At 35.1% G+C, this 27,609-nt stretch overlaps 1 protein-coding gene across 8 annotated transcripts in view; it reads right to left on the bottom strand.

The window, feature by feature from the left end:
- The window catches only part of DLC1 (DLC1 Rho GTPase activating protein), a 223,602-nt gene that overhangs the window by 119,486 nt on the left and 76,507 nt on the right, over window positions 1-27,609 (bottom strand). For all 8 annotated transcript variants that reach the window (XM_085545381.1, XM_085545385.1, XM_015862301.3 and 5 more), the window contains one exon: window positions 186-219. In XM_085545381.1, coding sequence (XP_085401507.1) covers window positions 186-219 — 34 coding nt within the window. The remainder of the gene's footprint in view (window positions 1-185; window positions 220-27,609) is intronic.

Here is a 27,609-nt window from a genome sequence, read left to right as displayed (position 1 = left end):
ACATCTCACAGAAATCTGAACACTTTTCAGAAAGAGAAATGTCCTATTCAGGAAATAATAAATAACATTTACACATTTATAAACCTCTAAACCTGTACATTCAAAATCCCATTGTTAAAAAAATGCTGTATTTCAGAAAGCAAATACAAGGATATTAAGAAAAGGAATTGCAAACATTTACTCACCAGCCTTCTCCTTTTCTGAGATAACTGGCATAGCCTGGAGAGAAAAAAGAAAAAAAAAGAAAAAAAAAAAAAGAAAAAAATGCTAACGTTAAAAAAAATAAGGATTTTAAGGAAAACATAAAATATTAATGTAGAACTTATGAGTGTCCAGAAAGTCTGAAAAGAACAGAGGCCTCAGTGTCAGATACATTTAGAACAATACAGTTGCCATTTGAATGACTTTCCATTATGAAACTAATTACTGCTTACAAAAGAAATAAATAAACAGATGAGGACAGAAGGGAGGAGATGGAGTTAATGTGATATTCCAGTGATTTCATTGAGCAATAATCATGCTAGAAAACACGCCTACAAAATTCCAGAGGGAACTTACTGAGTAATTCTGAAGGAGTAAAGATAGAAAACTTTAGCTGAAGATGAGATAAAACACAACAGATTCCTACCAAAGAAGTCTAGAATAATTCTACCATTGAGTTCATGAAATCAGAGCTTGGGCAAAAAAATTCTTGCATACCATGCTGAATTTTTATTTATCTTCTATTTATTTATATTTTTTTTCTTTTATTTATTTATCTTTTATATATTTTTTCAAAGGAAAGTAACAGAAATTTTTTCACATTGCTGTAATTGTTTTTGGCATTATACCGTCTTCATGTTAATACCTTCCTCATGTTAAAAGAAAAGCATGCCATATTTTTCTTAAAGTAAGTAGTTTATAGGCTGAATTAATAGCTTAATGAAATTTATATGGTACACATAAACAATTAAAGGATGCACAGCTGTAGTAAAGTAAGAAAGACCAGGTGAAATATGGGATTGGGTGTGCAGTGTATAAGGAACTGCTGTGGGAATTAAGGTATTATGAAGGTTGCTCTGAACTTAATGCCTCCTAGTTTGCTATGTTGGCTCACAATATCAGAGGTGGGTGCTAGTGGTAGTAGAGGCTGAATCTTCCTCCAATATTCTGTTACATCTTATTGCTATTTGACAGATGGCAGCTGAAGGGCAGCCTGACAAAATGGAGTCTGATCTGGAAGTGCTTATGGAGTAAAAATGCATCATGGAATTCCTACATGTGGAAAAAAAAACAGCACCCATTGACATTCACCGATGCTTACTAAATGGTCATGGAGAACAAACAGTGGATGTCAACATAGTGAGACTGAGGACTTCAGAAGAGATGACAGTGATGTGAAAGACAAGTCACATTGCAGAGGGCCACGCAGATTTTTATGAGTGTGACACATGGGCTCTTTCATTGCTAGTGAAATCACATAGCTAGTGGTGGTATCTATGTTAAAAAATAACACTTTGTAAACGAGAATTTGCTCTATCAAATAATGTTATTTTATTCTTTGTTGAATTTTCTATGGAAATAATACAAGGCATTACTTTCAAAGAGACCCGTGTATTTTTACAACCATTTTGCTGATGGCATTTTATTCAGTAAAATTTTCCTACTTTGGACTCAAGAGGAACAGAAAATGGGCAGCAATGGACAGAAATCAAAAGACAGTCAGTTTCAGACTTCTTGAAATAGTTTTTGAAAAATTTCATTTTAAGATCTGTTATGTCCTGCTCAATAGACTGCTTTACAACATTTAGAAAAAAGAATCATAAACAATAACACTAATAAATAGTTCACAGAGAGACATGATGTGGCAATAAGAAGTGTCAGCACTGAAACCATAAGCTGTGTCTTGGAGAAGCAACAGACTGACTGGGGAGGCCTAAGTTCAAAAGTTCAAGGTCAGGATGAAAGGCTTTAATTTGATGGACTTAAGTGAAGCATACTCAATGAGGATATGAAAGAGCGATGAATAAGAAAGGTAATTTTTCTCGTAGCTTTTCAACAGATTTCTTGGATTGTAATAATGTTGCCTTTAGCCATAATGTAAATCACTGGCAATGTCTTTGCTATGAATGAGCACAGGTATGAATTGCTATAGCCACAAAAAAAAAAAAAAAAAAAAAGTAGATAAAGTAATAATCTCCATCATTATTCATATTATCCCTTCATATATATTATACTTCAATTTTAAAACACTGTTAACATTGTCAGTTATTGCTTTTCCCCCAAATGTTTTTTTAATGATGATTGCCAAAAATTACTGATTTACAGCCAAAAACAAATTATAGTAAATTTGTTAGACGGTAGGCCAAAGAGTTGATAAAGATTTTATGTGGGTGTAGCCCAGGTAAGTAGAAGCTGGAAACATACAGAATTGTCATGCCTTAGGACAGTAGTGTCAGTCACAAAATTAGTATTTCTGCTACTAGGAATGAAGAAACACTTAAAGTTGCATGTAATGTAAAAGCTGATTAAGGTTTGCACATGAAAGTAATTCCTATGCTAACTACAGTAAACTTGTCGCAATCTATTAATCTGATGGTATGGAGACATAACAAAAGCAGGAATTTCAAAATGGAGTCACATGGATGGATAGAAAAAAAATACTATAGCACTTATATGAAGAAATATATTCAAAATGACAGCATTGTAAAGTATGTTTCCATAAACTAAGAAGAAGGACTCATGCAGTGGAGATAACTTCTAACTTCCATTTTTCACTACTTCAGGTACACAACAATGCATTACTTACACAAACATGTATTATTGCCTCATTTTTCTTCTTTGTATCAGATTCAGCCCAGTTGTGGGTTTTTTTTTGTTTTGTTTTGTTTTTTTTCCAGCCAAACATAATCCCAATTCCTTTATGTGCTTTTAAAGTCAGAACTCATAGAATGGTTTGGGATGGAAGCAATCATCAAGTTCCAACCTCCCTGCCACAGGTAGTGTTGCCAAGCACTAGATATATACTAGATCAGATCCAACCTGGTGCTGAACGCTTCCAGGGATGGGGCATCCACAGCCTCTCTGGGCAGCCTGTCCCAGCACCACACCATGCTTTCAGTGAAAAACTTCCCCCTAACATCTAATCTAAATCTTTCCACCTTTAGTTTAAACCACTTCTATCACTATCTACAATTGAAAAAGTTTATTTCCTTCCTGTTTACCATCTCCCTTTAAATACTGGAAGGTCAGCAAAACTTGTTTTCCCTGATTTAGTCTTATTGACCAAAGAAGTGATTTACTTATTTGTACACAGCACATAATGCGATATTTTCCAGGCTCCAAATCAAATTCTTGTGAATATCAATAAGAAAAAAAAAACCAACCAAATGAGAGAACTACCACAACCATTAACAAAAAAAGCCTCTCAAAAAATTTACTGCAGCAGCAAAAGTAATGAAAGTAGAACATTTTCTTTGAAATGGAATAGAAATCAATTTCTCAAAATAATATCAACATCCATAAAGCCTGCAACAGGATTGCTAGACTTAGAACATGGTGCAGTGGTAAACTTATGAATTCTGAATCCATTAAAGCAGTTGTGAAAGATGAAAAAAATTCTCCTCAAGTGAGGATTATAAATAAGCAAGTTTTGCTCATTAATTCTGTAGAATTTAAGAACTTATGTGTCATTGTTTTAGTCAAGGGTTAGGTTTTTTTTTTTTTTTTTTTTTTAGTCAAAGTTTTAGATTGCTTTGCTTAGAGAAAAATTGTAACTCTTCCTATTTTATTAAAATGTATAGTAAAAAATAAAGGCCCAGATTTTTAATCTTTATCCACACTGAATCAAGATGCTTTGCTTTTTATTTTTTTTTATTTTTTTTGGCAAAGAAATGAGCTAAAAATTTTCAGAATGTTCTTTTGTTACTTAAAAGCTGAGAATAAAACTCTAAATGAACATTGCATTTCTTGAAACTTTTAAATAATGTAAACAGTAAGGAGAGCTTGTTCAACATCATCACAGGCAGTACTATCATTGGTATGATTTTTTTTGTTAGTACAGCTACGTATACTGCTTACATGCTGTCCAGTGGGAAAATGAGGTTGTTACTTATGAGAAGTACTCTCATCTCCAGTACAGTTTAGAATTCATTTGGGACCTTCTTCCAACAAGTTCCATATGGTCCAAATGAATTGCATTCCCGGGAAGTGATTTAACATTTCTGGCAATAGAACAACTAAGCCAGATTTTCTTGCTTGGCCAGATGGGTTCACTATAACTTCACGTTTTTTCTCACTCCTCACACAGTTGAAGAACTTGACTAACAATTTCTACATGATTGGGTCATTAAAAACAAAAAAACAAAACAAACAAAAAAAACCCCCCAAACCAACAACAAAACCCAAAGAAAGAAAAGAAGAAACAAACCAAACAAAAAAACAATAAAGCCCTTTCCCACCCACAACCAAAAGCCCTGGAATATAATCTTTTTACACCCCTCAAAGGTACTAATACTCAGACTGGCAGAATTTTTAACACTATGGGCCCTTAGCAGCTGGGGGAAGAAATCCCTCTGGTAAGGTAACCAGGCATGACTTGCCTATCAGATCATTACTGAAACATACCATAATATAGATATATCTATCTATATTACACTAAAAAGCAGGATTTTATTCTAGGAAGAGATTACTTCAAATGTCATATCTAACGTTTCTGTATTCACCCTTGCTGTTTTGCAACTGATCCCCTTTAAATACACTGTCTGCAAATATGAATGTAAAGTACACAGAAACCACTATATTGATGAGACATCTTTATTTTAAGTTGCAGTTGCTCTGCTCAGATATAACTACACACAATACTGAATTAGATAACCATTTCCTTTGATTTTAATTAGAAGTTAGGTGAAGGACTGTCTTCTGATTAGGAATAAAATAGTGGAAATTGCTGGTAAATCAAAACTTAAAATTAATGATCAAATGGAAAGTTTCATTTGACTGAAGCTAGAACATCTAAATATTTGAAGCTTTTAAGAATATTTTAACAGGAAAGAAATATAAATAGATGAAAAAAGAAGAAAAAAAAAAGCCCAAAATTTCAAATGGCAACCATGAGAGATTCATTATGGACATGTTGACACAAAATGCCCTTTCTGTGTGCTTTCCAAGTGTGGGAGGGCAGACCAGAGATACTGGATACTTGAGCAAATAGTTCTGTGTAGTAACACAGACTGCATCTAATATACATTTACTGAAAAAGGGAAATAATAATAATAATAATAATCCCTGCCACATTAGCTTTCTTCTATAACATAGTCAAAGTTCAGATATTTTTGTCTTTGAGTTGGGCAAAATAATTAGCACTGTAGCTTTTCTGAACAGGAGCAGTGCAGCTATATACTAAATGAGTACAGTGCCTTGGTTATTAATGAGGAACACATTATCAACGAAGAGTGAGCATACTTAGAAGCAGCTCAGATGTCATTTATTCAGCTAATATTTATCATATAATAAATAACAAAAACATTAACAAACACTGAAACATAGGCAAATCTGAACTATTTAGTAACCAAATGGCACCAGCATAAGATAATTAAAATCTCATGTTTCTTATTTGTTCCCACACCACGTAACGCATATAAATGTGATTTTGCCTTAAAGCTCTATAGTAAATCTGGGTACTGCTTCTGTATAGCTGACAGAAATCCCATGTGATCTCAGTCTTCTCATCTCTTTACACGCAAAACTTGCAACCATAGATTCACTCCATGTTTCATATAAATAAAAAAATGCTTTCAATCATGTGATGATAGAAAATCAAATATTATGTGACAACTATAAGTTACCTTATAACTTTGAGACTCTTCTACCAGAGTAAAAGGGGAAAATTAAAAGCAACACTATCATTTCTGGCCCCTATCCAAGGAAACAAAAAGGCAATTCCTACCCTTTATCCCAAGAAAAGCAAGTCATTCTTACTAACTTTGAAGGCCGAAGATGTGAAAAATCAGGAAGCTTGTCTCATTCCTGCAAGTGTCAGCCTACTAGAATGCAGAAGCTGAGAAAGATTAGCAATACAAATCATCACATACGTAAAGAGGCCATCTGATTCTAATGCTCTTTCCATGATGTCAGCCCAAATCTAATAATCGATTGCTATCTACAGTTTTAAATTTTGCTAGTATTCATCTCCTGGATCTTTCTGGGGTTAGAAGAAATAAAGTCATATTCAAATTTCTTGATTACTAGATATACAGGGCTGGAATTTATACTACTTGAGGAAGATCATACCGTGTCCAGCTTTATATCACAAAAAAACAAATCAGATATAGAACACTGCAATAACGGACTGATACTGAGAGAGAAGCAAGCTATTGACTCCTACTCCCACTCCTCCTGAATAAATTTACCCACAAATCTCTGCGGGTAATTTTCCTAGAGAAGACTAAAATTCTTCACGCAAGGAGATGAAGAGTCACTAATAATTACACTAATAACAGAGCGAAGGAGAAATGAGAGGGATAGCATGCCAGGCAGAATCAGTGGGAGGTTTGGAAGAGTCACTGGAGCGTTTTATTGTCAAGTAAAGATCATCTTATTTTTACAGGTGTCAGAGGAGATCAGAAGATTGTAAGTGCAAAATTAATACATTTCAGTTAATTATCACTGAGTCAGATTTATGTGATAGTTATCATATGTGTTCCTGGTTTACTAAAGTGAAACAGATTAATACCAATGATCCTATTCAATTCTAAAAGGAGAAAATAAATGAAGAAGAGGAAGTTGAAGGAAGAAAGTAAATACTGAAATATGCTGTCTGGCTAACTTGCCTATTTCACCATATCCATGGTATCTGTTTGTTTTGTGCTCCAACTCATTAGTGCGAGTGAATTTAAAAATAAATAAATAAATAGCCAAACAACACTACTGTGACTTTGCAGTATTTCTCTAGTTCATACAAGAGAAGAAAAGATGGAATGTATGATTTTTTGGGCACTGCACAGGTAACATGCAAGCTTTTAAGCATTTGTAAAGGTTGTAGGTTGCAGAGAGTAATTAAAAAAAAAAAAAAAAAAAGGTGAGAATGAAAAACTTACTTTTAATCCATTCAAGGACTTTCAAAAGAATTTATTATTGCCTTTTTTTTTATTATTTTTTTTTAAGTAGGAATATTTTTTTTTTTTAGTAGGAAGTGCATTGTTTATATGAAGAAAACTCCTCCACTTTTTCCATTAAGAGAGGCAGGAAAAAAAAAAGTAGAAATATGTAACAAGGAAAGATGAGTTGTTCTTTATCACTGAAAAAAGAAACAGGAGCTTTGCCTCCTAAAAGGGCCTAAGGAGATGACATGCAGAAGTATTTTTAATCCAAATATAACAATGTAATTCTAAGAAGTACCCAAGGCCCTTGAAGAACCTCTTTGGAAAACAAAACATTCATCTGCACAGCTGTTTTATGCTAAAATGCTTATAACTGATTTCCCATTTTCTATTTCAGAAAATGGGAAAATTTCTACTTTAATACCTAAAGTCTGGTCAAACTGAGTGTCAAACTTCTTTTGCTCACGTAGCCAAAAGTTTGGTACCCAAATTAATAAACCAGACAAATATATATTACATCTGCCATATAGTTTATTCATCTGGAAGTATTGCCAGTATGAGTACTACTCCAGGCCTGTTGTAAATTTCCACTCCCATTACACTTTACTATCTTTCAAATCCTTGCTTAAATTGGTATTGCTTAAGCTAATGTTTTGTGGTATATGCCACACAAATAGACACAGTGAACAAGCACACTACATGATTTCCACCTTTGTGCAGTAACACCATCTTATTCCCAGGTACCGTCTGTCAAGCCAGAATCTTTGATGTCAGAAAAATCCACAAACAACCAGAAATACTGATGTATCTGTCAAGTTTCTCATGCTCCTGACATAGTTTACACTCAAGAAGTGTTTTGCAGTTGACTTCAGTGAACTCTAGCTTCCATTCACAACCTTAAGCTTCACCCATAAGAGTGACACCTTTTTCTTTTTCTTTTTTTTCTTTTTTTTATTCCTATTCAGACAACATTTAACAACAGCTTGTGAAGGAAATATTCTGTGTAAATCTTTTATTTTATAAATTTGTATTGGATACTTTAAAGTTGGGGTATTCAATAATGGAATTAATTTATATATGTTCCAAACATTGTAATTTCCCATAGAATTTCCATTTTGAAGACATATTTCTAATTGATGGGGGGAAAAAAAATAAATGGTACTGATACTAAGCAGAATTTTGCTGAAATCAGTGGGATGTTTGCCAAGTACTCCAGAAAGGAAAGGTTCAATTTGAAACTGTCTGATTCAGAACATTCCCATTTGTGGTGTGCCCATTTCCTTCTAAGAGACACAGTTCTGTATGTGCTTATTCTATGTACTATCATTAAAAGAAATTTCAAAACTTTTCCTAATTGCTACTTGTACGATTAATACAGTCTTCATAAGATAATTCTTTTTCCAGAAGTCTCAACATTGTTGTTTTTGTTCTTGTTCTTTTTAAATTTTGTTTTGAATTTTATTTTTATTCTCTGCAGGTATGAAGAAAAGAAGCATCTCCTCAACATTTGTGTTCCCATGCCATTCCCATAAAAACCTTGTCTAGGCTTGGAAACAGATGTACCACAGATCCTGAAAGTAGTAAGTAGGTCCAATCCTGTGAAGTGCTGGGCATTTGTTGTACTTCCCCAGGATGGTGCCCTATTAGAAGAGTTTCTTTCTGAATTGCTATAACCTTCCCAAACTTTGTGTGGAATATTACAAAAGTACAGTTCATGATTTCTAAGCTTTCAAAAGGTTCCTGTGGGAAACAGCACGCAAGAGTCCAAGTACACTCTTGGCTTTCATACCAATACCAGTCTCCTGGGGAGAGTTTGACTTATTCCATATTTTAGTTAAGAGAGACTCAACACAAGTATGAAACGTTTTCTGAAACAACACTTCTGACCAAATCTCATGTTCACACTCAACTCTCCTAGAACCAATATTTCACAAGCATTTAAAAATATTCCTCTCCATGAAGAATTGTGCAAAGTACTCTAGAAAGCCACAAATCCTACAAAAATAGGCTTTTTAAAAAAAAAAAAAAAAAGCAGATATTCTGTAGACTGGCAAAGCAGATTTTTGACAAAATAGCTGAAGTTTGAATGAAAAAAGCATCTGTGGATCTAATAATATGAGTATGATAAAGTTTAAATTCATCCACATTTCATCCCAGTTTTATATGGAAGTTTTTTATATTGCAATTACAAAGTTGCCACGGGAAGGGTAGATTTATTTATTTATTTGATGAATTAGTTTCTTGTGTCTTGGAAGCTAAGCAAACAGAAATAGGGCTCAGTGAAAATCAACAAACAAAATAACAACCCTGTAGCAATACTTCTACCAGGAAACTGGCGCCTGTTTTTCATTGGAAAGAATACAACCTTTTTTTTTTTTTTTTTTTCATTGGAAACAACACAACAACCCTTGACCACCCAAGCACTTCAGACTTTCTAAATGCAATGACTGTATGCTGAACTTGACGAGGAAAGAATATATTGTGTTACCAGAAAGCTACAAAAAATTCTCCCATGACAGAAGCTTAGAATTGAAGTTCTATTTTACATTTGCCTGTGTTTTGACTGGAGAATAAAAGTGATGATAGTCATTACCTCGTGGCCACTGAAAGAGAAAACATTTACTAGCTGGTGCTAAGGCAAGAGAGCAAAGGAAAGAAATAAGACAAACTAGAAATAGATTAGATCAAGACTTTTCAATCTGACTGATTATGTTCCTTTCTTTATTATTTTGCACCTCTAAGCTCATCAAAAATTAACATCATTTGATTCACTTTGATAGGCAAATCCTATTCCTCATCATCTGAGTTTAGCATGAGAAGGGAATGGAGAAGCGGGGACTCAACAGGCTGGAGACTATTAATAGAAGCTGGATATTTTCCAACCAGTGAGGCTAAATGAAATCTGCCCAACCATGCTGAATGAGATGACCGATGTGACAGCAAGGCCACTAACATCTGTGGAAAAAAAAAAAATCAGGACACTGATGGCTGTCGACATACCTCATGTTCAAAAGAGGCAAAGATAAAAAAAAAAAGAATTAAAAAAAAAATTACAAAAAAAAATTAAGCTTTCCAGCTCACCTATGTCCAAGAAAGATCATGGAGCACACCTTGGAATCAGTATCTAAACACAAGTAACAGGAAGGCAACACTTCCTGTTTTTATAGCTTCTTATTTGAACCTATATAAAATCTGATTGAACAACAATTTCAAGCTGCTGTTGAAAATCTCAATGTTATAATCACAAATTACACAACACTGAAAAATATTTCTTGCTCTTTTTCCTATTGCAGGTTGTCTAACATACTTAAATAGTCCAAGAGTTAAAGAAAAATCAATCAAACAAACAAACAAAAAAAACTAATGTAGTCATCTTTCCTTCTACACTGTCATTTTCTTTTTAGTGTGTTTTCTTTTTATTTTAAAATGAAAACACTAAAAATCACAATTTCCACCTGAGTATTTTTCGTCTTTTGTGTGAATAAACCTAATATCACAGAAATTTCATAGAACAAAATAAAATAAAACAGCTAATGTGATTTCTGTTTTTTTATAGACCACTACCTATCAGCTACTTCAAATAAGTGATCTTCAGGAGACTAAACCATTCAGGAGAGAATCAAACTATAGGCGATAGGTGTTCTGGAAGTAATTCAAATTAATAAATTAATTGAAATAACCCAGGTAGAAAAAAATATATTTTCTGCGGCACCTTGTGATGAAGGGAAAAAATATCAGTATTTTTGCTCATTGTGTCTAGAGATTTCCCCTTAAAATTGGTTTAGCATAGTAATAAATGGTAAACAGGACAGGAAAAGAGGTGCCATGCCACCATTGGTCATCTCTACTCTGCATGTTATCTCCATTTGCTATGAATGCTTCAGGAAAATATATCGCAGGTCCCTGGTTCTCAAAGTATCCACTGCTAGTCACTCTGTTCTGATGCTTGGGCTGATCAAATGAAATGTGAAGTTTTATTTTATTATATTTCTTGTTTTGCTGAGGAACTAAACCAGGAACGCTTCAGGAAACCTGCTTGAGGGCAAGTGATATTCCCATAGCCCAGTAAAAAATTGATTGTGCAAGGAGACTACTGGAGTGAGAGAGGCCTCTGCAACCATGTCACACCTTTCCAAGGATGAGAAGGAGGAATGGATTCAACCTTTTTAACTAGGCATTAACTTAAGTAGCTCTGAAGACTTAATTCAAATCAATGTCATCTAGTAATACACATCAACAATTAACTATCCTTTAACCACATTAACTTTCACAGTAAACGTTAACTTCAATTGTATTCTGTTGCAAATGAATCCACTTCTGTCTTTGCTGGCAAGACTTAAAAGCCATCCACTCTTTGGTATCTTTTCCACAGTCCTATTTAGAGCAATCAAACCACTCATTACCCTTTGGGCTGATTTCTAAGTGCTTACCAGGAACTGAAGATATGATATACTATCAAAGTACTCACTTCTCCTAAAGTGTCAGACTTGGCTATAAGTGACCAAGTTAACCCCAGTTCCATATTTGTGTATTTAATTTGAATTACATGCAGATAAATGATGTTTTGCTGGAGTAAGCACTAAACATGATCCCAGAAAACCATTACAGCTCCACTACAAGAAATTTGGTAAAAACAAACACCAATTAAACATGCAAGAGATCAATGGGAAACCGTTCTCAACACTGGCAAGCACTGAATTGCATCCTGTATCAATCAAGACTATACTTTCACCTGACTTCTTCTGACTTCAAACACTAAGACAGTCAATATTGCTTTGGCCAATTCAATCTCATCTTCATGAGATATTTTACCTGCCTTCTCAGCTTTGCAATCTACAGCTGAGAGAAAGCTTGAGAGAACTGCTACCCAGGAACCAACTGATCACACCCTCTTACAGGTGATACCACTGTAGCTATGCCATGTGGTATTGCCCATAGTAAGGCGGGGAGCTGTTGAGTTACCTCACTCTAAGCAGGTCTTCTGTCACCTAGTTCATAGATCAACTGATAACACAAAGCCCATGTCTCTCTGTGAACTACAAAAAGGACTGAGAAAACAATTACCCTCTACTACTCTCCAGGTACTAAACACAAAATATCAAGACTGCTGACTTATCCTGTAGTGTTTAGTTAGAGAAGACATGTAAAAGAGAATACTGAAATTTTGTTTAAAATGTCTTCTAACGTGATTCAGACACCCAAAATCTGATGGTTGGAGCAGATCTACCTGATACAGTGGTAGAAATACAAATGCTATGAAAACACCAGAATTCCCAGTGATGAATGCAATGGTTGAATTGCACTGATGCTTGCAACAATGGGAAATTCATGCACACACAGGCAGAACCTATAAGACACAAACATACAAACAGTGTAATTACTAGTTTGAGGAGCTGAGCTACTAGAACTTTGGTGAAAAAAAGGACAGCTAGAACTGCTTCTGTAGGAACTTCAGATAACCACATGGAATTCAGTGGGAAATAAGAAAGAATTTTCCGTGCATTTTATGGAAAAAGTTATACATTCCACGTGGGTTCAGACAGTATGGTGACTAACTGCTTGGAAGAACTGAGTTCCTTTCTCATTTTGAAGAGTGATACTGACAATGATTTCTTGGGGTTAGAATTGGCTGATAACACTGTCAGATTACAAGAAGGCAGGGAAAGTAAAAACAGCCAATATTTTGCACTAAATCTTAAAGATTATTGACCAGTACACAACAGCGATGTGAAACAGAAGCAGTACATAAGAATAACAGACAAAAAAAGGCAATAGCAACAATCCAGTCGTTAGTATTTAAGAGAAAGAAAAATCTTTACAAAGAAAGATCAAATTAGACAAGAAATATATACAAATTTTTATTTTTAAATTCCCTGTCTGTTTTGTATCAATAATAACAGTCTTTTATTTGAATTTCCTACTTGATTCCTCAGTTAAGCTTCCTTTCTACAGTATCCCCTACTTTTTCCTGGCCTAGAATAACACTTCCACTAAGCATTTTTCATATTTCAAAAACAACTTACTCATTGCATTTTCCACCTGAAACTGTTTTTAGCTTTATCTGTAAAGACAGTGAAGACTCATGAAACTCAGATGGAAATTATTGTTTATCATTACCAGATTCTACACAGTACTGTCCAAAGCACTATTTTCATTCCTACTCTTTCATTCCTTGCTTCTGAACCATACTCTGATAGTTATTTTGATCCCATCAATTTGTTACTTTCTCCCAGCATGTTTTCTTCCCTGCATGACTGCAACACTATGGAAAGCACAGCAATGATAGGGTAGCAGCAAAGTCATAGGCTGCAGTAAGTGATGATATGCACAAATGAGGCATCCACAGAATCAGAAGAATCTGCTTACCCTTAAAAGGCATCAGATACGCAGGAATCTCCAGGAAGATACCCTTGGCTCCACTGCCACCCTTTGAATGAGATCTGGGAAGGGGTGAATTCTGACTCCACCCCTTCTGGTCACTCAGGTGCACTGCATACACCTGTGCTCCCCTGCCTTCTAATCAGGTGCTTAATCACTGTTTCAAGCAGTGACTTAACATTTCTGCTACAAAAATAAAGATGATTACAGTACTTTGTCCAGGAGCTTTTTTTATGTCTTCCTCTGTTGATACAGAATCAAGTATGAATCCTGGTTTGTCAATTATTCAGATTTCTCTGAATTGCTCTTTTCCCCCCCAACACTTATAAGTTTCCCTTCAAATACTGTCTCCAGTTCAATGTTGTTTGAAATAAGGCAATAAGGAAATGTTTTACTTGCTAATCATTCTTTAAAAAGATTAATGGCAATGGTGGTAACTTGTTAGTATCTTTGCTTTCATTCTCATAAGGTTAGCCAGCTTACAATTCACAAACCTATTTTTAAGTGGTGACAGCATTATTTGTATTACTAAAGCACTCAAAACCCACAGACTTGGACCACAACCTCATTGTGCAAGATCCTGTACAAACAGGGCAAAAGAATTACCCATACACCAAAAAGAACACAGCTAGTCTAAAGCAAGAATTCTTATGCAGACTGCTGTGGGAGTACGAGTGTACTACGAGTAGTCTGAGAACACTCTGGTCTTGACTGATTTCAAACTTTTTCAGAAACCCGAGCAAAAGAGTACACTAAAGAAAGCACTGGACTAGTCAAGATAGCTTTGTTGATGTATGTGAGAAGAGTCACTAGAAGGACAAATCTGAAGGTATCCAGTCTCCTGAAATTGCAAATTTTATCCTATAAGAATTTTTCTGAAGCACTTAAAATCTCATAATCCTAAATACCTATGGAATTTAGAATATTTTTGTATTTTTTAGGTTTTCCAAAGAAAGATTTTTTTTTTTAAAAAAAAATCTGCAGTGACCATGTTATTTTCTTTGTGAAAAGTTTTCCCATTTGCCACAAAGCACAAGCTGTCTTGATCCTTTCCATTCCTTCTACTTCCAGTTTCCTGTCCATGTAGATCATCCAGTTCTGAAGGTTCCCAAATGCTCAGCCCCTGTGGTACTCAGCTGCTCCAGAGGCCAATATGCTCTTATGACTCCTCTTCCCTTTGCCTTTCAAGGCTAGGAGGATTATGGGAAACAGTGATAATTCTGAAACTTCTGAAGACTGTTCAAGAATTCAGAAAACACATTAATGTATTTCACGTGCTGGAAGGGCTATATTCAAATGCCTCTAAAGCGTGTAAGGATGAGATAATTGCTAAATCTCTATCATTGCCATAAACTGACATATCAGAATTTGTGAGCTGCCCAGATCTATGACACAGCACATAAAAATATGCATTAAAGATTTTATTACACCACAAATGGCATCACCTCTAAATTAATGTTCCTTAATAGCTACTACTCTTTATGAGTCATGAATCACATGACTGAAGCATGTTTATGTCAGTGCGTGCTTACATTTTGAATTTGTTGCCAGATTAGAGTCTGGAATGCTATTTATTTCCTCACACCAATCTTTCTCACTACAACTTCACAGCAGTCGAGCATACTTATAGCAGCTAGGTCATTAAAGATAATACTAATAGTCAAAGGAGACTTCACAAGAAAAAGGAATTTCTTGAAAACTTTATCACTGTGACAACAACAACAACAACAAAACTATTTGAAACTTAAACCACAAAAACTAACTTATATTGAATAATGGCATAACACAGCCCTGAAAGTGTAAAAAGTGTCCTAACTTGAAGGAATCTTCTTCACATGCTGTCACAAACTCCACCTTCTCCATTTAAAAGGCATTAAGGAAGTCTGGAATTAGTAAGCGCAGGCATTACACAAGTATGGCAGCCCAAAAGAGCATGCTGATGGGCAGGCAACCCTAAAACACTGCTTTGGAATCCTTGTTTCACTGCTCTCACTACTGCTGGCAGACTGGGAGCAGCAGGGGAGATCTGATCAAACTCACGTTCTGCAGGGCCCTGTAGCAGAACCACTGATGACCTCAAGTGATTAGAGGTCAGCAAACTTCAGCCTGAAGCAACCGTGCTCTGAACTTTGGCACATTCTGAGTTGACTCCTGCTGGTTTGTTGCCTTTGGCTCTTATCTTGTAGTTTAGCAAGGATTGTGAAATTCTGAATAAAGTTACAAGACAGATTGGTTCTGGCTCTATGACTCAAGGTCTCTCCCTTCAAATGTCCCCAGTCTTCAAAATTCCTTTGGCAAACCATCTCATCTATCAGCTAGCATTTTCCAATAGGTGTGTCAAGGGGCCCAACAACAAAAAAATTCTGTAAATGTTAAATGCTGTACAGAAACATTATCAGAGATTCTTTAAGGCAGCACTTGCAGTTGGACAAAACTACCTGTGTTCTAACAGTCTTTGCAAATACACGCTTTAACCTGTAACGGAGAAAACTCTGCTTTGAATCCAGTACTGTCTGATGCTTTCAGGTGAGAATAAAGGAATAAACATTTCAGAAAAATGCATCATTTGAATTTATGAATAAATGTAGGAGAGGAGCTTTTTGCAAAAGTTAGTTAGACTTATAAGTCTAACCTCACTGATTCCCAAATATCCAAGTTGCCCATGAAATAGGGCTTTATGTTAAAGTTACTTAGACTTCTGAAAACTTTTTAAATGAATTTTACTTTTGAGGATGAACTCAGAACCTTGACAGGAGTCATAACTTCTTCGAAAGCACAATTGAAGAATATATTAACTCATTGGACTTCTTTTTCTTGTCAGTTTTTTTCCACCACTGAGATGGTCTCAGAGTGCTGTAAAGGAATACTTAATGAAATAAAAAAAGACTTCACTGATAAAGTGGGAAGTGTACATGGGAAAATTTGTAACTTATAATTAAAGTAATACATAAAAATGTTAAGCTTGTGCATGGTTCTTGGAAAAAAGCAATTTTTTTCCAATGAGAAAAAAAATCTCAAAAATACTGGCTATGAGACTCATTTCATCTTTAAGCATACTTTGAGAAGTAAATCAGATTCAGCTAAATACTCTAATACTTCTCTGCTGATCTTTACCTGCAAGAAGGTAGTTCCTACTCCTACTGTGTATTTCAACATCCATTCTCGCCTCCCTCTTTTTCTATCCCTTTTCTGAGCTCTCAGGATCAGGTAAGAAAATGATTACAGAAATTTCATTCTTTTGCCTTCTTGCTTCATTAGTCGAAGCACTTACAGGAGAACTTCTTATGCTAGAAAGGAGCTTTGAACTGCTCTCAGTCTAAGATTTTCAGCATCTACAGTTGGATTGCGGATAATCAAGGCATTATCAAATGTAGTTCAGAAACAGAAAATCACAGAGTTCAGCTACAGAGGTAACAGAAACAGAGACAGCAAGAGTCTCCTTCCTGAAAATCAGCATAGGTCACATAAGAAGCAATTTACAGTATTCAATGGCATGTAGGTCTCTCATTTTTGTTCAGCTCAGCAGATGTCTACTTGAACCTTTAGCCATCTAGATGCTTTTAAAAATATCCGCCTTTCAGGTAGTTTTCAGAAGTTGTAAAATAATGGCTCAATTAATAAAAAAAATCTCAATAATTCAGGACCTCCTGAATGCCTTCTTCAGCATGAAGGAAGGATGGTTTCTCAGTAACCAGAATTTCTGACTTTTAAAAATATTTCTTCTCTTTCCCTCTCTCTCCCTTTTATTTTTCTTTAAAAAATGCAGTCTAACATGTCACATGCTCTGATTTTTCTATCTTACCACTTCTGTAATTCCAAAAAACTATTTGCAGGACATACTAAACAATACGAGATACTGTGTATTCTCCTAAGAATAGAGAGGTCTCAAAACACTCTGAAATCCCTACCCATGTTGAAACACCACTCAGTGTTTGCAACTGCAAACTGGATCTTTCTTGAATAAGTTGTTGGCAAAGTAGGAAAAGAAAAATTAGAAAGAAAAATTGCATGTGACTGTGCAGCAGAGCTTCACAATGAGCCAGCATAATTCAGTTTTAACAGTTTGTAAGCTTGAAATAAAATTGGCTGTATTACTCCTTGTCATATTTTTGCTATCTGCCTTATTTCTATCACACGTTTAATTTGCCATGGAAATTAGGAATTCCTGATTTTTTGTTCACTCTACATATTAACCATGTAAATCTGTGAAAATAAATTCACTGCTCCTGTTCAGATGAAAGCCCTATGTTTAATTTTACTTCTTCTAGACAAACTCGTGTCATTTCCAAAAAATACTGGATTTTAAATACTGATAGCTTCAGGTTTTCAAGAGGTACCTTTAGCAGTCGTTTGAGGTTCTTTGAAACTCAGACATTTTAAAGAAGCAGACTATTAGTCTCACATTTGTCTAATTTTGTTTCTACTTATCAATATTCATAAGGTGTCTTGAACACTCCTAAGAACATAGAACTACAATATAAAATATTGTTTGAGAACTAAAGGTTTATAAAGACAGTGCTCACACTCTGCACTCTGGGTTTCTGAGAGATTGTCATCTGCTCCTCTCCCTTCTCTTAAGTGGAATCCTACTTCAGTCTCAATGGGTTGAAATTCCTCAATGGCTGCTTCTCATGTGCAGTTTTTGTTCGCCTAGCAAACACTACAGAGCAATAAGCTCAGCCAAGGGCTGAATACTGTCTACTCAGAGCAGGAACCAGAAACTTCAGAATGACTCTGGAAGACTGGAGAATCTCTTCTCTGTCAATTCTGAGCAGCATCTGACATCCTGTATTGCAATGCAATACATTCTATGCATTAATCTGTATGTAATGCACACAATTTTATTTAATATAATCATATTATTTCAGTATTTATTGCAAGGTAGCATACAGGAGATTCCTATGGAGATCTAATGATATTGGTTTTTTTTTATTTTTCTTTTAAAATAATGATAATAGCAAAACCACATATAGACTTCCGAGTAAATGAAGGTATGTAGAACAAAAGTTCAGAGAGTAAGCCATACTTCAGGTGAAAGAAAAAAACTCCAAAATTTTGCTAATCTTAACAGTAGCACACAGATATTTTTAAAACATGGTAGAAAATCTGAAGGAAAAAAAAAAAAAAAGAAAAAAAGTGGCAACAGACTGGAATGTATGGTTTCTATATACAGAAAGCACAAGAAAATAGAACCCCATGCCATTCAATTAACAATTTACAACACTTTCCTTGTATAGTGCTCTGCAGAAAATGGCAGGCTGTTTCATTTCTGTATTTCCAGACGCGTGTCATTTCCAACCCCATATTTAATAGTGTGTAACTGCCTGAAGGGGAGAGATCAGAATGTGTGGCATGTCTCACTGAGAGGAATTTTGTGCATTAAAAAACCCCAAACCAAACTCTTTCAACTATTAAACAGAGATGCTAACCAACTCCCTTGCTTCCACCCTGGCTTTGAAGAAAAAAAAAAGAAAAGAAAGAAAAAAAAAGAGAAGAGGAGAGAGAGAGAAGAAAGAAAAAAGAGACAGCACAAAGCAGGACATAGAAGAGGGAATGTCAGAGAGGAAGAGAGACAGAGAAAAAAAGCACAGGAGTAAGCAAATTCCTTATGAGAAAGGTGTATGTAAAGGGCAAAAAGAAATGGTTTTCCATGATGTCACTCACAGTGTGTCTGTGTCTGGAAAAGTGCTTGAAATGGCAGACATGGATTTCTTCCATCCCAGTAATGCAAACTATTCCTGCCACGTTTTCAAACCATGTTCCAGGAGTAAAGAATACTTGTGTGCGCAGCAAGAAAGAAGATAACCTAGATATTTACTCACTACCACGAACCAGATTTGAGCAAGTTTATGTTCTACCATTTCCTCTTTACCTTTTAAAAGTCAGTTTTTCCAATTTCCTCCCACTTCGTAATTTTCCCCTCCCCTTGCTTTTTTCCTCCTCACTGCCTTCAAGAAGGCGATGCAAAGTTCTTTTCCTATGTCTTCACTGGCATGATACTACTTTCCTGCACTCTCCCTCTACTCCTGTGAAATCAAGCTGTTGTCGCTACTGTTTCAGCTGAAATTCTGTTCCTTTGTCCCCTCATTCTATGCTCCTTTGCTTGTCTTGGATCCAAGCCTGAAATTCTTTCTTAGATAAAACTCACAGGAAATTCTCACCAAAAGGCTTATTTACATATGACGTTTTTTGTTGGTTTTTTTTTTCCCCCATTTTGGACTGTTTTTCTTTCTCGGGATTTTGCATATTCTCTCTTCAGCTCAATGAATATTATATAAGAAATCACGAATAAAAAAAAGTAATAATAATAAAACAGTCGAAAACAATGCTAAACTGATAATGCACATAAATAACCACAGCTATAAGTGGAGAAACAGATTCATGGGGCCTGAATTCAATCTTAACAAGATTTTACTGCAGATTTTACTTTGTCGTAAAAGCCACAGGTCTTTGGTACACAGCCTACTAATATTTATATTTGCTAAAAATGCAGACAATTCTTGCACTTTGTGCATGGCACAGGCAACCATGTTATCCGGAGGAAGAGAAGTAATTTGAAAGCTTAGAGGGAAAGGCAAAACTATATCTGCACAACCATGCCAGTCATGTCGCTGGGGCTGCTGGAAGAGCTACAGACCATGGGGAAAACATAATGTACTGGAGGGCAGTGTGCCATGATTTGGTGTTAATAACTCTACAGACTTTAATGCAAAACACAGATCCACAATAAAAGGAGAGTGGGCAAGTCAAAGGAAAAAGAAAAAGACAAAAGAAAAAAGAAAAGGATATTAAAAAAAAAGACGCACAAAGTACAAAAAAATTGAACAAAAAAGAAACCAAAAATGAAAAAACTTAGAAAAAGAAAAGCAACCAAAAAAAAAGAAAGGAAAAGAAAAAAAAAACCTGAAAGGCCACTTCAAAGATTCATAGCTAAGCTAAAGCAATGCAGCATTTTAAAAGTCATCCTGTTCTTTCCTGTTTTTCAATACATGGTGCAACCAAAGCATTCAATTCTCATAACATCCCAACATGGGTCATGTCTCATCAACCACTGAACTTCGGCATATGTATATAAGGAGAGTAGCTGAAAACAGATTTGCATTATGTAACACAACTGTACAATAAATAGAGCACTCCCAATCATCCTGTGTGACTTTCTGTAGGGAAACCACTTTAGTGGCAGGGTAGACTCACCTTCCAACTACAGTTCTACAATTCTATGTAAAGGAAAGGGTCTTGCAGGAATGTCCACAGGATGATTTTCAGTTTATGCAGTTACATTACACTAATCCCTTGCAAGGTATAAGCATGCACAGTTGATCCTAGCTACAGGTCTTGTGCTGCACTGTTGGAATAAATAAAATTGCAGCCTTTATCAGCTATTGGCCTTCTACTAGCAAAAGTTACAAGTTCTTTCACAGATTTGGAGCTCTTTAGTCTCTATTCCCAGAAAATCTGCTACCCATTTTTCTGCATCAAGTCTCCAAGTAGCTCTCTCCCTTTCCACTGCATCATACTGTCTAGGAATTAAGACCTCCTCAGCGCGTCTGGAACCCTCTCTTCTGTTCTGGACATTTTGAACTATATCGTTACTATTGGACAGGATTGAATCAGTCATCAGTCTATGAATATTTCTATTTTAAAGCTGTTTACTATGCTTTTATGGAGAACGTATTCTGCTCAAATCAGTGCTTTAAGAGCTTGCTCAGAGTTACTCTAAGGATTGACATTATTAAAAATCCTTATGCTCCTACTCCACATGTGGTAGATTTTTTCCTCCAACATGGTCTCCAGTTAATTCCTTTCATGACAGTATTCTAAAAATGGTGAGATGTATAAAAGCAGTAGCTCATGCAATACATCTCTCATTTTAACAAGAGATTTCAGATTCCATCTTCTCAGCAGTTTCCCAGTAAAGTTTGGTATTTATTACTTGTTCTGAAATCATACATAAAGCAGAGATGGCATGTTTCACTAGGACAAGTTATACTGAGATAAAGAGCTAGACGAGAAATAGCTACCACATAAGAGAAAGAACTCATGTCACGGCTTTCACCCAGACTATGCTTATGGTTGTACTAGATCAGTCTAGATTAGATTTTTCAACCTGACTGACACTTGCAGTAGATTACAGAATGGCATTCCCAATGGCAGCTGAAGGGAATGCACGTTGTACAAATGCTAGGCCATGGGTGTCTAACTATTACTGCGAGCAGTTGAATCCCCCAAAATCTGCTAAATCTGTGAGTCATTTTTAATTTTCACATACTGACACAAATATTCCTTTGGATTCCATAAAGAACTTGATTTCACTTTACTATTATCTATTTAGCATTTTATCCCAAGTTAGGAACCTTCCTTCAGAAAAGTAAATGACGACTCCTTAATCAGCATCCATACTTTCAAGGTACTCCTAGAACTGCAGACAATTCCGTCCCCTGGACTTCATTAAATTCACACCTTTGATGATGATTTGCATGATATAATCCATTTTTAAAACTTTCATACATGGATTTTCTTGATGTCCAGTGCAGTGATATTTCATCAAATATGAGTGAATGGTGCGTTTTTTCAGTTTCTCTATTTTATCTTTGCAAAGCATTCCCTGATGCGCACCAAATTTGACAGCATGTTTCTGCACATAATGTCTTTTTAAACTGTAATCTTTGAAAACTGACATGATAAAATCTGTCCTTTACTATGTTGTGAAATTTCCTTTGTCTCTTTATCTCAAGTTTATGGGAGTTTCAGCTCTTCTGTAAATGACCACCTATTTCTGCATTAATTATCCAACCACTGATTCCAGCACCACAATGTTTAAGCCAACTTTTAAACCTAATGGTGACAAATAGATTTAAGATGAAATAAGTCATTAATTTATAATGTTCAGCTAGAAGTTTCTAGCAAATCAGAGAGCACATCCATATCCACAAACCACCAGAAGAAGAGAGTATGACTTCATGGGAGGTTGTAAATAACAAGATGATTTGTCAATAATGGGTAGACCAACACTTTTTCCTCAATGATAATCACTTGCAAATTGGTGTCTGTGTATTTCTTCCCTTTCACAATATAAACAACAACTTAGGGAAAACAGCAGGTTTAGGGAATTTAGGGAATCAGCAGGTAATATAAATGTTCATTTACACTTTTTTTTTTTTTTTTTTTTTTCCTACTGAGAACATCTGGCTATCAAAGTCTCACTGTGCTACTTCTATATACCAACTGAGAAACAGACTAACAACTAATTAAAGCTAATTTATGCATATCAATATTTTTGTTAAATATTTCATAGAACAGACATTCTCCTAAAATCAGTCAGTAATCTGTCACCTGAATCTTCATTGGTACCAGTTTTTAAATAACTAAGATTGAATTGTTATTCAGAATACAATCATATAGTCACAAATGCTTTTTGCAATAATTATCTTAAATACTTAATTTTGCATCAAAATGTATATTCCTCATTAGAAAGAGCAGTGAATTTATCTAAAAGTGATATTAAAGTGTCATATTTTTTTCCTCGTTCTCTGTTTCTTTCTCTCTCTCTCTCTTTTTTTTTTTTTTTTTTTTTTTTCTTTTCAGATTCTTTGTATCTAACATTTACCTGTTCCTGTAACCAGCCTCAGCTGTTTCCTACACACTCCTGGAAATCAGAACAGGAAGTTAAATGCAGCATGTTAAGTTGGGGAAGTGGGATTTTGTTTTGGCCATCATAATTATTAATTTTGAAAAATTACTGAAATAAAAAAGGAATTTTCTGAGTAATTTATTCTTTATTACTTGTATGTTTTTCCAGGACATCTCTATTCATCAGCTAAATAGAGATTGACCTTTTTCACACCAGTTTCACAGTAATTTAGAGTATCAATCTGAACTCTTATATTTCACATTCCAGCCCTAATGATATTCCTGTTTTCCAGACTAATCCTCCCCTGAAATTCAACATATTTTTGTTTTTATGCAGAAACCTGACATGTTTTTGGGTCATGGTACTTGGCAGTACTGTGAAGTCATCTTACAGGCACATTATGGTAGTAAAATAATTGAAGTATAGACCTGGCTCTCAAATTCTGTGAGATAGAATACCAGTAAAGCTTCTGGGCATAAGGTATTCATTTGGAACAGAAGAACATACTGCTGACATTTATATCATGAGCTTGAATGCAAACTCAAGCTGTGCTGTGTAAAATATCTGTATAACAATACTTATTAATCAATGGGCCATGAGTTAATGTTTTGAAAATAGTTATAGCAGGCATGAGAAATGCCCCTGTGCATGGGAAAAGTGACAGTACATGGTATCTAAAAGGAGTATTCTTTGTCCTTGTGTTAATTCATTCTAATCAGTAAACATTTTAGTTCTGACACAGGCCTAAAATCTGCAAAAATACATTCATGTATACATTTGTGTGTCATTTCTGACATACATGGTTTTGTTGACTTAAACAAGCTTAATTCTGTAAGAAAACACAACTGATTGTAGAGTGAGGTTAAAAGACACAAACTGAGTCTGAAATTTTAAATTGTATGACTTTGTGTGATTCACATGATTGAAGTTCAAGTTATTTGCTCCTAAGGAACCTAGAAAGCTTTTCTTTTCATATGCTTATAATCATCTAACAATATACATGACTTTGTGCTTTAAACCTTGAATATTCAAGTTTAAGCTACATAGATGATTTTAGCCCTGAGAGCAACACACTGAAATTCATTCCATTACAGATTTCAGTTTCCATTTGTCAAACTTAGGCATAGCAGTATGAACAAATTCAATGCTGATGTGCAGAAACATATTTGGTTCCAAGCATCAGTAAGCCTGTCTTGCTTGAAGAAACAGGAGTGCAAAACACAAGATATTCTTCACTTCTGAAAGGCTTGGGAATTCTCCTTCCCAGACCCAAATGAAAATGGTATGTCAGAAAGCCCAGACTGCAGTTTCTACATTCCCTACCACAGCAACATTCCCATATGTGACCAGAAATAATACTCTCATTTTTCTTTGCTCATGTAGAAAAGATGTAATTTGTGATCGCAGGTCAGAGAACCTCTTGAATTTAGCCTCTTTGCCCACTACATTACAGACTGACAGAACCACGATGCATTGACTGTAAAACATTTAGGCATGATATTTTCCTGTGAAAATATACACTTGCTTTTATTCTGAGCTACTTCAGTACTGAAGGATTCAAAGATGATCATTTTCTACCTTAGTGTACATTTTTTCTTAGAGAAGAGTAGGTTTCCTATTCTCAAACACACGAGGTTTGAATAAAATGAGAAAAATGAAAAACATTCAGGATTTTGCAGAGCAAATAGAGATTATCTTCTGGAAAGGCTGTGCAATGCTCAGTATTTTTCCTTCACAGTTGGGTGTGCTTTAAGCAATAGCAATGTGCCAAAGAACCATAGCACTCTAGCGTAATGGGCTTAACACTGTCAAACCCACATCCCTCCTATGGTGATACACATGCAGCTGTGATATTACATCGTGTCAGTTATTATGCAGCAAGCTTAAAACATGACATGATTTTTTTATGGATACTGGCACTTAATGTACAAATAAATGACTGCATGTGTGAATATAAAATGAAGAATTCCTAATGTGAAATTTAAAGTTCATCTAAAAAGCTCCTCAACATCTTATGCCCATTAAAATATGATTTTTTTCTCTCTAACTGTAAATTCAATTCTCATGATATGTTTCTAAAAGTATCTCCACACACTTTAACATCTGTTAAAATTTCCCTCCCAAGGAAAAGCATCCACCTTTATTTCATGATGTAATTGTAACTATAGGTAGTTAGATTATTTCTGTACAAGATGAAAAGTTTATGAAACTTGTCCCAGGTGATATGCTCAGTCGTGCATTATTCTGTTCACTGATTGCTTGTAATGGAGTGGGTTAGCAACTGATGTCCCCATTGTGGCGCATTTACAAGATGTAGGCAGCAGATGGCAGCATACAGTGAAAAATATTAAAAAGTTGTAAGAACAATACAATTAATAAAGTTACTGCTTAAGTCATAAAATTTTCCTTAAATTTATGGAGAGAAACAAAACAAAGGAAAACAAAAAACATCCCCAAACCAACAACCCAAACAGTTATTGTGCGTAACCAGACACAGACGCTGTTGAAAACAGCGTCAGCAGTACTCCAGAAAGGAGGAAGATGTGAGGGAAAAAAACCTGTGTCTAAACATAGCTTCTACAAACGGGTTGCAAAAAGAGACAGAAATGCATCCTGATATCTTGGGAAGAACTCAGAAGTAATAAGGCTTTGCAACTCACAAGATGGGTATTTAGTTAAGATTCCCAGTGTTGTGTTGGAATTGTACTTGGAAACAAAAGCTTACAGCCTAATGCATATCTGGGTCATACCATAACTACATAAGGAAAACAAATGTTTCACTGTGGTTACAAGTTCCCATACACTTTGGTCACTCAGGAGTCAGTACTGAGAAGCGGTGAGAGAAGCTATCCCTGACCAATGCAACATTGTAGAAGATATCATAAATGGAGTCAGTATTTTTGATTTAAAGTCTGGGAACATTCTAGGAGCATCTAACTCACACTGCAAAAAGTGTTAATTCAGCTTTTAAGACCTGTAGCTTTTAGAAAGCTTTGTAGTAAAAAGAGCACCTCTGCCATTCACAATTTACTTCTTAAAAAAAAAAAAAAAAAAAAAAAAAAAGTATAATACATTTGGAGTCAACATAGGAAGCTTTACAAATACAGGATACAGATTATTTGGGGATCAACCTGGAGTCAAATAAAAAGTTTTAAGAGGTTAACGCAAGAAACAACATAATCCTGTTATCTACAACAATGGCAAATATAGATTCGTGGTAATATGTACATAGAGTAAACACTTCATGGGATCAAAAACAAGGATGTTAGAATCCAAAAGTAAATATGATCACTTTAAAATTCCTAGTTCATTGTCAAACCCTGTATTCTAAAGCACTTTTAACATAGGAATGAAAGCTGACAAGTAGTACTAACTTAATAAACGTGAACAGATCTTGAAATGTTTTCCCATAATCAGTTGATGAAAACTCACTATGTTTAAAGGAATAATATTTTAACTAAAGTTGCAGAGTATGAAGCTCTCTAACAAACATCTACAAGAATGAATTCTAGTTTTGTCTTAAGGAGTAAATGAAGAACACAGGCAGCAGCACAGTTAAAAGTTAAATCTACTTAAAACAAGAATATGATTCAGTGGGACCAATATCTACCACTTTTCATGCAGCATGACCTACTGTGAAAAAATTCTATGCATGATTTCATTGAAATATTCTAGATGCTGTTACTTAACTATAATTCACCGAATTTAGCAAAAAACAAAACAAAAACAAACAAACAAAAAACCCCACAAAAAACCTGGAAGATGTAAACATTTCAAGCAGTGGCTGCCCTAATAATTCTTTAAGAACATGTAATTCTTAAATCAAGGTTTCCTAGCACTTACCATAGATTTGAGCTTAATTTCTTAAGTTATAAAGCAGTGCAGTAAATTAGCAAGATACTTGAACTCTATTTTTCAAATTTATATAACTATTAAACTATTATTCACAGAATGAATGAATGGTCTTCCCCTAAATAACTGAGTTTTTAAAATATAACAGAAATCAAAAGCGTATGTGAAAAGCAAAATTATTTTGGTACATATAAATGATCAGTTTGCAATACTGTCACCTAAGTAACAGAAGCTGCTTTCTCAGTCTCAAAAATCTCAAAAATAAGACTTTTGAGAATGGATTTATGAGGTCATCCAAGCCTCCAATGAAATCAGTGGCTGTGCCTGAATCCCATTCTAGTGCTTGAGCCAGACCAGGTCATTTTGTACTTGTGGGCATAACTGGTGCCTAAAATAATTTTGAGAAATGAACGCATTTTAAGTGAGCCATTACAGCTAATCTGAAAAACCATCTCTGAGACACCAGCTATTCTGGGGATAATAGATTTCTGATTACTGTTGCGTGGCATGATTAAGGCTGGGTTGGCAACTGTTGAAGTAAGAGAGATAGGATAGCTAAATAAAGCAGCAGGAAATAATCAAAGCTTTACAGCTGTTTTTTGGTTGTTGGTTCTTTTTCCTCCACCTGAACAGCAAAAGAGATTGGCTCTGATGAGCAGATGTTCAAGG

The sequence above is a fragment of the Coturnix japonica genome, chromosome 4 (assembly GCF_054131305.1).
Source record: "Coturnix japonica strain WE chromosome 4, WE-NBRP24, whole genome shotgun sequence".
Lineage (NCBI taxonomy): Eukaryota > Metazoa > Chordata > Aves > Galliformes > Phasianidae > Coturnix > Coturnix japonica.
This window is presented reverse-complemented; position numbering and strand designations above follow the sequence as displayed.